Raw genomic sequence first — 14673 nt, forward strand, 5'->3', positions numbered from 1 at the left:
GTTTGGTAGATAGTCGCCTATATTAAATAAAATTTTCTATTTTGTATTTTATATTACATGCCCTTGTATTTTTATTTCGATACCAAGAAAATCTAAAGTATTTTTTATGACTAACGAACACATATAATTGGTTTTGTAGTTAATTAATCAATAATAGGCTCCACTCAACATGCATAAAAAGTGTTAATGTACAATTGCATCTGCATGCATGTCTTTTACATTTCATATTAATTGGTTAGAACATGCACTAAGTGTACATACGAACTAGCTTATTACAACTATATATAAAGGAACCGATGTTTAATTATTAACAATACCAAACAAACAATACATACACTACATACAATTAGTATAATACATTATATATAGGATAATATGGAGAGTAAGATTAAGATTAGCAACTTGGTGGTGGTCGTCGTGGCGGCCATGGTGGTTCTAATGCTTGTTCCGTCCGCCTTTGCAAGATGCAAAAACAATAATAACAACAATATTAAACTTCTCACTTCATCTTCTGATCAGGAACTCGTCAATGAGAATACTGAGGTTGAGGTTGAAGTTGAAACTGATGTTGCTACATTAATGATGAAGAAGATCGCTAAATCTTCTCCTATAGATCAAGTTGTGTCAAGGATGTTGGCCCGCCAAGAAGCTGAGGGGCTCCGTCGTAATGATGGGTGTAGCGGTTCCTCTTGCAATGTTCTCAACGACCCTTGTTGCGGCGGATGCCATTGTGCTCCTGTTGGAATTTTAGTTGGGGTTTGCGTCGGTTCATGTTGTTAATTAATTAATTATAATATATATAATTAATTAATAAAATTAATTGTAGTGCTTAGTACCTACAATTACTATATAACTAAAATAGTAGGATACTTACTATATGTTAAGTATAATCCTATAAATAATAAATATATGAATGTAGTGATATTTTTTTTTGATCCTTTCTATGTTTATTATTCTGTTTTTATATAGCAAAAATATTAAAAATATAAATAAATATGCATTATATATAACTATTTAATTATTTCACACTAATCGAATTTTCAAATTAACACTGCCGAATGAAGGAAGGACCAAATAATTAATCAAATGTATTATGATATGATTCAAAAATAACTATGTAATAAAATCATCAATGATTTTCTTAATTCAACTAAAATATCAATATATCACATTAAAAATAAGATACATTTTAATTTGAGTTAGAAGATTATCGACAATGGAATGTGATTCAATAGTGGAGAAGATGGTTTTGAAGAATTAGAATTTGGAGGATTTAGAATATCTCTTTTATTGGTCGAACATCTCTAATAAATTCAGTGCTTATTGCTGTTGGGTTCTTCTAAAGCAGTGTTGAAGATTAATGTCATTTGTAGTGCTTTTTATGGAGAGAAAACTTATGCAAATAATTTATGATGATAAATTGAAGATAGGAAGGCTTGGGTTTTCGAAACACTCTGTTATTGGGACAAAACAAGACAATTTATGAATGAAATATGTTCATAGTGGTGAGACTATCAAGCAACCATAGAAAGGAGTTGATATTGAAGACAAATTGTAAAGATTAAAGAAACTTATATACATCCTCCTCACTTGCATCCTCCTTTGGTAAGTAATATAGTATCCACTAAATCTACAACTATTTTTTTGATGATAAAAATAAAATTTACTAGCATAGAGAAGTCTAAAATAGATACAATATACTGAAGCATAGCTTTATTTTGTGGTTGGCCATCCAAAATCGGCTTCAAATCAAGAATCGACCATTGAAGTTTAAAATATGTCAAGATGGATCTTACTTGTTATGTGGGGTTGCTCTAGAAACTATTGAACACATATTTTTTGGATGTGTTTTTAACAGTGTCTTAAAGAAATCAAAAGGTGGTTGGGTTGGTAAGGGGCTGCTTGCTCCTTAAAGGCGCTAATCAAGTAGATTTTCGATCTAAGTGCTCTCAAGTTAAAAAAAAATTATTATAACATGCTTGGTTTATCAAATTTTGATTAATCGAAATTATTTTTTTTAGAATGACAAGATGCAAACAGTTGGAAGTAGTGTTAAGCAAGTAAAAATAAATGTAAAACATAGAATTACAGGTCTAAATATTATCATAAAAACAATAGAAGAAAGAACAATAGAAGAAAGAGAGCAATTTCAGTCATTGTAATTTTTTTATTTAAGCGTTTATATATAATATCATGCATAACCTGGGACTCAAATCCAGGACCTCCAACACACACGCATCTCCTATGGCCACTTGAGCTAGCCTTAAATAGTTAATTTCAGTCATTGTAATTAATTTCTTTTTTCAAATCTCTTGTTAAGATGCTATTTAAGTTGTAAATAATTTATTTTTTTGAGCTATATAATTTTTTGATTTATAAAAATAAATTAATAATAATAATAATATTATAATCAGTTTTGATACAAAATGTTTTTACAAGCAACAATAATAATTGTTCCATAAATAAAATTAAGAAAAAAAACTATATTTGAACATGTGAATAAAATGGTTTATAAGAAAAAGAGCATGTGACATAATGTGCTTTCAGTAACTACCGAAATAGAGCACTTAAAATAACTCGATTTGAAATCACAGAATTGTTCATAAACGACAACAAAAGTGAAAAAACGACACCAAAAGTGAAAAACGACAATAAACGAAAAAAACGACAACAAAAGTGAAAACGACAATAAACGTCGAAAACGACAACAAAAGTTAAAAACGACAATAAACGGCAACAAAAGTCAAAAAACGACAATAAACGTCGAAAACGACAACAAAAATAAAAAACGACAATAGTGGTAAAACGGCAACAAAAGTGAAAACGACAATAAAGGTAAAAAACGACAACAAAACTGAAAACGACAACAAAAATGAGAAACGACAAAACGATAGCAAAAGTGCTTTGTTTTTTTTTTTTGAAAATAAACGATAGCAAAAGTTAAAACGCAATAAACGATAACAAAAGTAAAAACGACAATAAACGACAACAAAAGTGAAAAACGACAGCAAAAGTAAAAAACGACAACAAAAGTGAAAACGACAATAAACGACAGCAAAAGTTTTAAACGCAATAAACGACAACAAAAATAAAAAACGACAATAAACGACCACAAAAGTGAAAAAACGACAGCAAAAGTAAAAACGACAACAAAAGTGAAAACGACAGAAAAAGTAAAAAACGACAACAAAAGTGAAAACGACAAAAAAAAAGTAAAAAACGACAACTAAAGGAACAAACAACAAAGAAAGTGACAAACGACAACTAAAGTAAGAAAACGACAACAAAAATGAAATAAAATAAAGAAAAGAGCATAAGATTTGATTCCACGTGTCACCAAAACAACGCACTTCAAAATATAAATAAAAAATTGATTAAAGCAAATCTTGTCCGAGAAAACTCGATTTCAAAATCTCAGAAAAAAATCGAGTTAGAAAATTCAGGAGAAACTCCGACCATGGAATCGGAGACGACCACCACCAATCCATTGAATTCTTCCACCACCAACTGGTCTATTTCCCGCGGTTCTCTCCTAAAGTCAATCACTTTTGACTCATCTCTTTCTCCAATCGACGGCGATGGAGATGGCGATTGCGAAGACCTCAGTTCAAGTTCGAATGACCCTCTTGTTCTGAAACCTTCGGTGTCAGATTCAGGGCCATGTGAGATCACAAGTAAGTGAGAATCACTCTTCTTGAAGTAAAAATACTTTCTTTTACTGAATATTGAGTGAAGGAGTCTTTTTTTTTGGGATTTCGAGTTGTTTGTTAGTATGGTGTTTATAGTGGATTTATTCAATCAGTTTTTCTAATTGCTTTGCTGATTTTGGATGTTTTTGTTGATGTAATTGTTCTTCTTGAACTTGTTGTGATTGGTTCTTTGAGTGAATGTGAATAAACCCTTTTGTTTTGTTTTTGGATAAGATAATCTCAGAAATGACAATTTTGGGATTACTTTCTAAGTAGGCATACATTTTGATAACCTAAATTCATACTAAGCGACCCTTTTTATTAGAGCTTAGAGAATTGATATCCTTATTTTATTGGAAGTTCAGTTTGTTTTGCACAAAAGCATGAGGTCCAGCAGATTTATGTTAGGAGCACTGCTCGAGTGTATGAGATATATTATGAGTCAAACCCACAAAACGGCAAAGAATATCTTTGCACTGTTCGGTGTGGCATTGCTGCTAGAGATGAACAAGTGCTTCAAGCAATTGATAAGGAGGATGTGGCTTCTGCGTCTTCGAAGGGAGCTTGTGATGGTGAATCGAAAGAAAACATAAGAAACGATGGTAGTCGAAGCAGTGAAGATGAATGGGTAGATGTTAAAGTCCCAGATAATTCTAGGCCAAAGATCACACAGGTAAGAAATTGAAAAGCTACTTATCTAAAACATGAGAGATCGTTAGTTTTTATCTTTTGTTTATGTATTATTCATGGCTAATTGGAGGAAAATGTCAGGATTATTATGAGGCTACAGCACAGATCAACGATGCAGATCCGTGTATATCTATTACTATTCGTCTACTCTCAGTTCAGAATAAGGATTGTGTTTATGTTGATGAGGTATATGTGTTTGCTGATCCTGTTGAATCGGATGACTCGGAAAAGGAAGTGGATAAGAAGGAAAACTCTACTGGGAATTCTCTTATGACAATGCTATTACCTACCCTTATGCAAATGTCTAAAACAAAGGGTTCCACCAGAATGGAAGATAAACAGACTTCTGAGGTCCAGAAAAAACAGAATTGCGTTGAAAGTGGATCAGAAGCAGCTCAGTTTATCAGCGCTGCGACTACAATTCAGAGGGAAGGAAATTCCAGCGTTGCTGATCGTCAAAGAGTTGAGTTTCGGGACATAAATAGGGCTAGTGTAAGTACTGCACAGTTACAGACTCCTGTGCAAGTTTCTCACAGTGAAAGCAATGATCATGTTGGAAGAGCATTAGACCAACTTTCTTCTCGGATGGGAAGAATGGAGAATTTATTCTTAAGGTTTGAAGAGAGCTTGTTAAAGCCTATACATAGTATTGAGGCAAGGCTCCACAAGGTCGAGCAGCATCTTGAAGTACTCGCCAATAAACAGAAGGATTCTGAACTGCCGACTTGCTCGAGATTTTGTGCTCCAAATTTTTCTTTGGTCCAGTCTGATTCCAATTCCAATTCCTTGATCAATAGTGAAATTGGTTATGCTCGTTGTGAGGAAGCAGAATCGAATATTAAGAGTGTTCATTCTGAATTGCAAACCAACTCAGTTAGTGATTTTTCTGATTCTGTTAATGCTACTCAGTTGCTTCCAAGTCTTGTAGTTACTGCTCCCGAATTTTCAACTGACGATGAAGAAGAAGAAAATTGTGTATCAGAAACAATCGATGATTCTTCTGTCGATAAACCAAGGGAAAGAATGACAGTTGATGATGCTTTAGCTTCTGCACTTGCTCGATTAGTATCTTCTGTTTCAATCCAGACAGAAGACCATTCTCCAACTCTTTCCGTCAAAGCTCCTGAGTTTCCAAGTGAAGAAGATATCGAAGAAATTCGTTTAGGAACTGGTGAGACGGCAACCATAAATGTGGTTGATAATAACAACCAATCTGAGAAAACTGTTGAAGAAGATGATGAACAAGACCAGCATATTGAAAGAGTAGAGAAAGATGAAGCTGGTTCGGAAACAAGCAATGGTCTGGTCTGTGATAAGGATGATATTCAAGATCACTCCCTCCAAAATCAGACAGATGCTATTGACTCTGATACAAAACAGGAAGATGCTACCTCTGATTCAGTTACTGCTGTTGAAATAATGAAAGAGGGAGAAGTTGGTACTGATTCGAACAACGGACTGGTCCATGATAAGATTGATGACATTCCAGATCATTCCATCCAAAATCCAACGGATGCAACTGGCTCTGAAACAAAAGAGGAAGAGGGGTCCGAAAAAGACGTTTTGACCGATATCGTTGAGCTCCCACTCCCACATGCTGCTTCTGTGGTGGATTTCAAAACTTCAGTCCTGGATGTGAAGTTTCTTTCGCTGAATAGTTGTGACAGAAACTGTCCCCTCGAAACCCTTTTGTGTGACCTGCCAAATTCCAAATCTGAAGAATATTTTGTGGAGGAAAGTGATGATATGGATCCAAATGATCATCAGCACAGTGACTTAATTTCGGTGGAGGAAGATGAACCACCACTTGGGCCTGCCACTAACAACCAAATACATGTTGACTTTGACTACTGTAGTTTACCAGAACCTTTGAGGAGCAGTGATGGTGATGAATCCCCACTAACTTTTAGTATCTCCTGCAGCCATGAAAACTCACCATACAGTCTCATTTGATCAGAGCTGATTAAGGAAGGGCCATTTTCTTCTTATTGGTTTGTAAATTTGTATATATAAATCTGACTTTGCATGTTCTTTTAAGTTCCTCAACTCTTTAAGGCAGTTTAAAAATTTTTAACTGACCTGCCAAAAAAATGTTGAGACTATAATATGCTTGAACCCTTTTGGTGTTGTGTTTTGAGTATCAGTTGACTTGTTTAATGCTAAATCAATATCATCACTGTGTTTGTAGAGTTGATACCTTTTTTGGGGTCATGTGAACTGGATAATGCCATTATTTTGTGGGTTTCATACCATGCACATGAAAAAGTTTAGATTATTTTGGGTCATGTGAACTGGATAATGCCATTATTTTGCTTTTGTTTATTAACCATTTATTTTCTGCCATGATAAAATTAAGTGATAAGGCAAAAATTGGAAATTAGTGTCCACAAACAAATGAGTCCTAAAAGACACTATTGGCCTCACATGTTATAAAGATAATTAAGAATAAAATCTCATATAATTTAATTTAATAACTTTAATAAAATATCGTTAACTATTATAAAACGTCTTCGTAAGCAACTAGGTTGACCCGGGCTAAGGTGAGCTATGCCGTGCTTAGGATCCACCCAAACCCAGGACCCAAATAAGTGGACAAATAAAAAACTTCACTTGGTACAACAAATATGAAATAGTCAACTAAACTAAACAATGTAAAAGTTTTTACCAAAGCCCTCAATCCAAGAGAAACCTTGTTTTCATCGGTTCCCAAACTGTGAATAATTAACTGATAAATCCTCCCCAAGTGTTTCTAATTTAGTTTCTTTTTTCTGCAACTTGCATAAGCTTCTTCCTAAAGTAATGTCTTCATTTGTCAAACATATATAAATATAGCTAATCTGACTCTAGTTTAGTAATTAGTGAATTAGGAAAAGAAACAAAGTTTTGTTCTGTGAATTTAATTTTGTATTGGGAGTTGTATTACGGCAACTCCATTCCTTGCCACTATGTGTGCCTTGTCTTGTGGATCTCATTCATTCCTCTTCAAGTTTTCAAGAGAAGACAAAAATTAAAGTAACAAAAACCAAGAAAAACTGTTAAACAAAAAACCAACTTGCTTATCTTATCTTATTATCAATGTTCAATACAATTTGTTACTACGAAATTTCTTCGTTTTCCTAATTCTCTTTTCTTAGGACTCTGGACAATTGAAATCGCGTAATGACATACCTGTTAGCTTAGCTTAAAGTTTTCTATTTAATTAGTTGGAGACTTTCGAGGTAGATGGAAACCTTGAGTTTTGAGCTTGTCACAATCGCTTCTCGCCTATGAGGACTTTCCAGCTTGCGAAAGGACCCTCGCTTGTGTCGTGCAATGCAGGCACCCAACCTAGGGCACTAGCAATTTCTTGAAGTTCGGTTATTATAGATATCGAGTCACGTATATAAGCCCGACCACCAGGTCTCATCATCCGATCGATCTCGAACATTATGCTTGTCATGTTGCATCTGTACTCAACCAAATATTTCAATAAGTTGCAGAGAAAATAGGGTTTATTTGCTCAACATCATAGGGCTAAGTATAAATTAGTATACCTTTTTTTCTCAAGAGAGAAGAGACCAGCCGCATGTATTAAGTCGTATGTCCTTGGATAAGTGTCGAAAGGCTCGCACCTACCAAAGCAAAAAAGAGTTCAAATTTAAAGCCATTACAAACGTATAGTCTAGAAAAACTTGCAGGAGGGTGCATTAATGCCATACCAATCATGCATAGCTCCGATGAGTCCACGATCATATATAACAGGTAAGGTATTGAACCCGCTAACAGGGACAACATTCATAACCCAGCCATCATATTGGTGCTCGATGAGAGCTGCTGCAAACCTGCCATGAAAATGGAGTTAGAAATGGCACTGAAGTTAAACCGAACTAATTAATGATAACAAGATTTGTATACCCTCCAAATCCAGCTCTCATGTCTAAAATATTTCTAAAGTTCAATTTCTTCCAGTGATAAGCATTAAGATAGCCCTTTATATTCTCTGCCCAGTACTTCGATTCTGCTTTAAGAAGTTCTTTTCTAGATATGTAGCCATCCATAGTTATGCTCTGGAGTCTTTCTGGTGGAGTTAGAAGACGTTCAGGCCATGTAGTAAGGTTAGCTCCATAACCATTATCAGGCAATCGGGTAATACATGGCTTCAAACCAACATACCTACCGAAAAAATAAACAAATAATAATAGTGAGCGGCTGATCATTAATTTCTGATCACGAAAAATGTGGAACTATGCAACCATGGTGGTTGCAGTTGAAAATGAGTTCTTATGAAGTTATCGGCATGAAATGAAATAAGACATTACCAAACACTATCTGGATCATCAGTAGTATCACATAGCTGCGGCTGCACTTCGGGTTCGCGATTAGAATAACAGCTGTTGTTTAAAGGCTTCTGCCATATAGCAATATACCCTTCCTTCTTTACAAGTTTCCAACATATACGACTGGTGAGGTCTTCCATTTCTGTTAAATATGAACCCGAAAATGAATCAAACCAAAATAAAGAACCGATCTGGAAAAAAAAAAGGGAATAAAAAAGTTAACTCGATGAACAAACCTTTCCATTGTTCTTGCAGGTTTTCTTCGTGTTTATAAACAGGCTGTGCTGCCCAAACAAAGTATCCTCCGGCCCTTAACAACCTGTTGACCTCGAGAAGCAAAATTCCATCTATTGTACATCACAAGAATCAGAAGGAAAAATCTTATCAAATGTGAAATGAAATCAGCAAAAAGGAATTGTCTACAAAAATCTTTAGGGAGACAACAATATTTTTTTTTCCAACATGAAAAAGATGCAAAAAGAAACGAGTACCATCACGAGTCCAATTAACTCTGCATCTTGAGCAATGAATCAAGTCAAATGCCTGGCTTGGATACAACAACCGCCTTGTGGCAAATGCAGCCACCATAGCAGGCACACCTCGCTCCAATGCAAACTGAATCTGGTTCTCATGAACATCTTTCGGTGCTATTGACAAAGTGGTCACATTACGTTGCATCAAAAAGGCTCCAAAACTTGCCACTCCACAACCAATGTCTAAAGCAACTCGGGTGTTTCGCCCAAATGCAATTTCAGGAACCATCTATTCTCAAAAGTAATCAAAAGATTGATGAATGTCATTACAAGAAAAACCATCAGAGTAAAAACAAATTTAATGTAACAAAGAATAGTGAAAGTTCCCAACCTCAATAATCTGGTCCAAGTATTTATCAGCACCATGAATAAACTGTGTCCCACCTCCAGGAAAAACAAATTTATCTTTCTTTACAGTTATCCAATTCTGACCACCTTTATCTGCAACCAGACGTGTATGAGGAACATTACTGAACCATACCTGCAAAATTCAATATTAATCATATCAAGCTTTGCCAAACTAAGAACATGGAAATGTTAATTAGCAAAATAACCACATTGTAAATTTATGGTCTTATGGTCGTTTTATGGTTGCATAGTATAATTTTTGGTCGCTCGTGCTACCAAACATGATTATTTTGCTAATAAATTTTTTTCATAACGACTATTTTTTCAAAGAAAAGCATGAAAGAACCTTAAGACCAAGAACACAAGTACAATTCCAAAAGAAAGTGTGACAATGCAGATGCTTCGGGTTTCAATTTACCTCGTCTCTACTTTGCGGCCATGGAATCCGATTCTGGTAGCCTTTAGGCCTCGGCACCACGCAATCCAAAGCTTTATCTTGGCCAGGGCAATGCCTTTCGAATTTCTCCCCTCTTTCAGTTGAATTCAACTTCTTGATCTCCTCCACATTATCCAAACAAGGAATATAGTCCACCATACTCTGATCACAGACCTTGAACTTCTCAACCCTAACTTTCTCCTTAACTCCATCATCTATTCTCTCATCTCCACCACTAGAATTCCTCATATCCTCAATCAAATTCGGATCAAACTCTCCAACCTCAAACTCCTCCGACATTGCCCCATTCTCATCAACTATCCCTGTCCTTCTCGCAACCGGCGGAGGCGGCGGAGGAGGCGGAGGTGAAACTATCAGCGGCGGTGATGGAAGAGGCGGAGACGCTGGAGATTCCATAGGCGAAGGGGAATCAACAGACGAAGCGAATGCTCGAAAATCACCATCACCGCCGGCATCAGAGGAAGAAGCAGGGGAGAAAAAGTTAAAGGCGAGAGGATAGTAGGAATTAGAGTAGAAATGAGTACCGAGGAAGAATACAGAGAGAGAGATTAGAACAATGGCGGAGATTTTGACAAATGTCGGAGTTTTCAGTATGTCGGTTGCTGAAGAGCTGACGAGCTTCATCGTATATCGATTGATTATATATACGAATCACTGTTGAATCGGCTTTACCACTGAGATGAACTCTTCCAATTGCTCCTAAAGAACAAACAAATTAATCAAGAATGAACATTGTAACAATTTATGAATCTCACCACCAACACCGCCGATGGTAGTAAATGAAGAACAAAACATTGAATTTGAATTGGATAGGTCACATGAATCAAATGAAAGCATAATAATAAAGAATTTGATTACGTACCAATGCAAAAAGAAAGAAAGCAAAGAATTGATTGTTTGATTGATCTTCTTTCCCCGGCGCCGGTGCCGGCCGTGGTGGTGGTGGTGGTGGTCTTGGTTCTCTGATGAGTTTTCCGGTTGGATTGGTTAGCGGAAAGAAACGGTGCCGTTTTAGATCCAGCGGTAGTAGTAAATTAAATTCTGTGTTTTAAGCAAAGAGCTTTGGTTTTTCAAGAGGAGCTAATATATAATAATAATAATATATAATAATAATAATAATAATAATAATAATAATAATAATAATAATCTCACTCTTTAATTAATGCTTCTCTTTATGGTTGACTAGTTTTTTTTGAGTAATAGATAGATAGAATAAGATTATTCTTGTTTGGATTTTGGAGCTTCACTTTGATAAACTCAACTTACTCAAATATTATTCACCAAAATAATAATAATAATAATAATAATAATAATTAGAATTTTTACCTTTAAATTTTGATATGTTCTAAATAGTACCTTTAAATTTTTTAGGTTTTTTTTTTTTTTAAATTATTGAGATTGTTGGATTTGAGAACTTTTATTTCATTTTCATTAACGAACACCTAATATTGACGAAAATTCGGAAGACATTATTTAATACGCAATCACTACGTTAGACATTCGTTTAAGAAAATTGAATGAAAATTCTTAAATCTAACAATCTTAATAGTTCGAAGAGAATTTTTAACAACATAAAAAATTTAGGAGTACAATTTAATACATGTTAAAGTTTGAGGGACAAAATTTTTTTAATTAACCTAATAATATAGGGAAATTTGAATTTCTATGCTTAAAAACTCATAAATTGGCCCCTTTAAACTAATACTATGCATAATTTTTTAAATGGGATAACTTTTTCCTAAACCCCAAAATACCCCTCCCATTTTTCCCAACCATCCCTCTCTCTTCCTCTTTTTTCTCTCAAATTTCTCAGGATCCAAAACCCATACCGGCCACGCACGGCGAGCACCACCCACGCTGAAAACCAACCCACACCCATCCATACCCATCTCGACCGAACCCACGCACGCACACTGGCCGAACACCACCGGAGAAGAGGAAGGTACGATGCCGCGCACAAAGACTAATTTTTTTTGGGTTTTTATGGTCGAGTCCGATGGGCCTATCGGACGGGCATCGGGTCCATCGGACTTGACTTCAAAACCCCAAAAAAAAATGCCCATCGGACCCATGCATCGAGACCATCGGACCCATGTATCAGGACCCATCGGACGGCATCGGGCCCATCGGACCCGACTTCAAAACCTCCCAAAAAAATGCCCATCGGACCCATGCATCAGAACCATCGGACCCATGCATCAAGACCCATCTGACCCATGCATCGGGACCCATTGGACCCACACAGTCGGACCATCGGACCCTCTTCTTCCCAAGATTCGAAACAACCCAATCTCTTCTCCTTTCACAGATCTGAATCCCAATTCCACAAAAAATTTCTTAAATCTAACAAATAATAGGTTTCACAAACAATCCCAAACAAAATCACAAACAAAATAAATCTTTTAACACTTTCTAAAAAAAACAAAAAAATCACAACATCCCTTGGACATTTTAGCTTCGGGTCACCACCGTGGGTCGCTCCTCCTCTGCGCCGTCGATTGGATCAGCCACCACTGTCGGTCGATGGGTCGAGCGTGGGTCGAAGTCGGCTGCAAAGTCACCGTCGGTTGGGGTTTTCGTGGGTTGAGCGATAGTGAGTTGAGAGAGAGGAAGAGAGAGGCCGAGTTTAGGGATTTGAAATGTGAGGGGTATTTTTGGAAAATTAATAATGTGGTCATATATGACCAATTTTAATAACTATGCATTTAAGGAAAAAAAATTAGAGTATTATAAGTATGAAAATTCAAATTTCTCATCATATAATAATTATGTAAATCTAATTTTGCCTTCCTAAACCGCTACATTCTAATTACCAAATAAATCAAACATCATAATATCATAATATTCACTATTTTTATTATACATACCACTTGTCAAGTACTTAATCATTATTTTAGTGTATCCATATATTATGTCTTATATGCAGACATGATAATATATGTGTCATATAAATTTTGGGACCCTCACTTTCATAAATATATAAAAAAAAATATTGAAAAAAAAAATGCCAAACTATTGTATAATGTGCAATACACTTTAATCAACTAAGCTAATATTTATTATTTTTAATATACTTAATTTTATTTAAATAAAAGCTTAATAAAAATTTTTATTTTATAGATTTTCAGAATATGTAGACTTTAAGCACGAGCCTAATTCGCTCATACTTAGGTTCCACCTTGTTTATATGTTTATAAATATTGCGGATGAAAAAATATTGATACTCTATATCCTTATTTTAAATAGTGTAATAGTGATTAAAGTGTAGAACATATGGTGATTACATTTGTGATGCAATGTTTTCAAAATCAAACTTGCACCAAACCAAACATGGAGGTATGACTTAGATTAAAAACTCATTTGTAGTTTGGTGAAATTAATCATTTAAAATTAAAATTCAGAACATGATTGCTTGAAAAGAAGAAGAAAAAAAAATCAATTTTAAGAAACTAACAAATCACTCTTTATCCAAGATTTAGTATGAATTTTATTAGAAGACTTAAAAGAAATTCACAAAGTGATGGTATAGCCTATCTTATTCCTCAAGTTAGTATTTTATTCAATAAGTAATAATAAGTTCATTAAGTGAAAATATAGTAATAAAATTGTCTTATCTATGAATTGAGTATCAATATTGACAATTAACAGTTAAAACCTATTTTTTTTAATGAAACTTAAGCTTAACTAAATTCACTTAAAAGTATTAAAATTTCAAAGACAAATAGATAATAAGTCTTCTTGGGTTTAAAATAAAACTTTTTTATTTTTTTGGACTCGAAACCTCTAACACACGTATTTTTTATGGCCACTTGAGCTAGCGTCAAGGTTTAAAATAAAACTCTAAAATAAGTTAATGTACACTCTTAAATTTTTGGTCAATATCTATAGAAGAAGAGGAGAAGTTGAACAAGACAATATTCCTTATCCCCTTAGAAGATCACACATGAATAAAAGTATGGCTTTAAAAATAAGAAGGGTATATGTGCAATTATAAGTCATTAGGTAGCGTTTGGTTGTGAGGAATGAAAATATAGGAATAGGAATAGGAATAGGAATGTGAATGAGAATGGGAATAGGAATGGAATAAAATTTAAATTGCATAAAAAAATTGATGGAAAAATTATTAAATTTTTTCTTTTGTTACATTAGAATAGTCTTTCCTTCTTTTTTAAAATAAAATAGTTATTCCACCAAAATAATGGAAAGAACATTCCATTAGAATACTATTCTAATATTATAAAATGCAACCAAACAAAAAGGAATAAAATAAAAATTGTTTCTTTTCCATTCTATTCCATTTCATTACCTCCAACTAAACGTCACCTAAGTTATATTGGGTGTGGGGGTCACTAATATTATTTCATAATTTTTTTTTTTTCTAAACAATATTATTTCATAAATTACTAAAATGTATATATATATATATATTTCAAAAAAAGGTGACTATCTCCTTCATTTCTATGTGGGTCTTTCCCTGTCCTTATTCACAAAGTAATAATCTTTTTATTAATTTTCTTATAGTGGAGTTTTATTTATTTATTGACACATAGTGGATTTTAATGTTAATTAATACTAAGTTATTTTAAATAACAATTTTAGTATATACTCATCAGAGGCCATGCAAAATAAGAAAATTAATG

The 14673-nt window shown here is 34.3% G+C and overlaps 2 protein-coding genes across 2 annotated transcripts; one reads left to right on the forward strand and one right to left on the reverse strand.

Annotated features, from left to right (window-relative positions):
* Positions 1-3345: 3345 nt before the first annotated feature.
* LOC115709739 (uncharacterized) lies at positions 3346-6571 on the forward strand. Its single transcript, XM_030637924.2, has 3 exons — positions 3346-3674; positions 4055-4362; positions 4461-6571. The coding sequence occupies exons 1-3, from the start codon at positions 3458-3460 to the stop codon at positions 6330-6332; spliced, it is 2397 nt and encodes a 798-aa protein (XP_030493784.2). The 5' UTR covers positions 3346-3457; the 3' UTR covers positions 6333-6571.
* Positions 6572-7414: 843 nt separating this feature from the next.
* Positions 7415-11273, reverse strand: LOC115710162 (probable methyltransferase PMT10). Its single transcript, XM_030638497.2, has 10 exons — positions 10896-11273; positions 9995-10732; positions 9560-9709; positions 9187-9457; positions 8932-9042; positions 8678-8837; positions 8274-8531; positions 8078-8200; positions 7913-7990; positions 7415-7825 (listed from the first exon to the last, which is right to left on the reverse strand). The coding sequence occupies exons 2-10, from the start codon at positions 10655-10657 to the stop codon at positions 7627-7629; spliced, it is 2013 nt and encodes a 670-aa protein (XP_030494357.2). The 5' UTR covers positions 10658-10732; positions 10896-11273; the 3' UTR covers positions 7415-7626.
* Between the last annotated feature and the right edge of the window lie 3400 nt (positions 11274-14673).

This window comes from Cannabis sativa, chromosome 3 (assembly GCF_029168945.1).
Source record: "Cannabis sativa cultivar Pink pepper isolate KNU-18-1 chromosome 3, ASM2916894v1, whole genome shotgun sequence".
NCBI lineage: Eukaryota > Viridiplantae > Streptophyta > Magnoliopsida > Rosales > Cannabaceae > Cannabis > Cannabis sativa.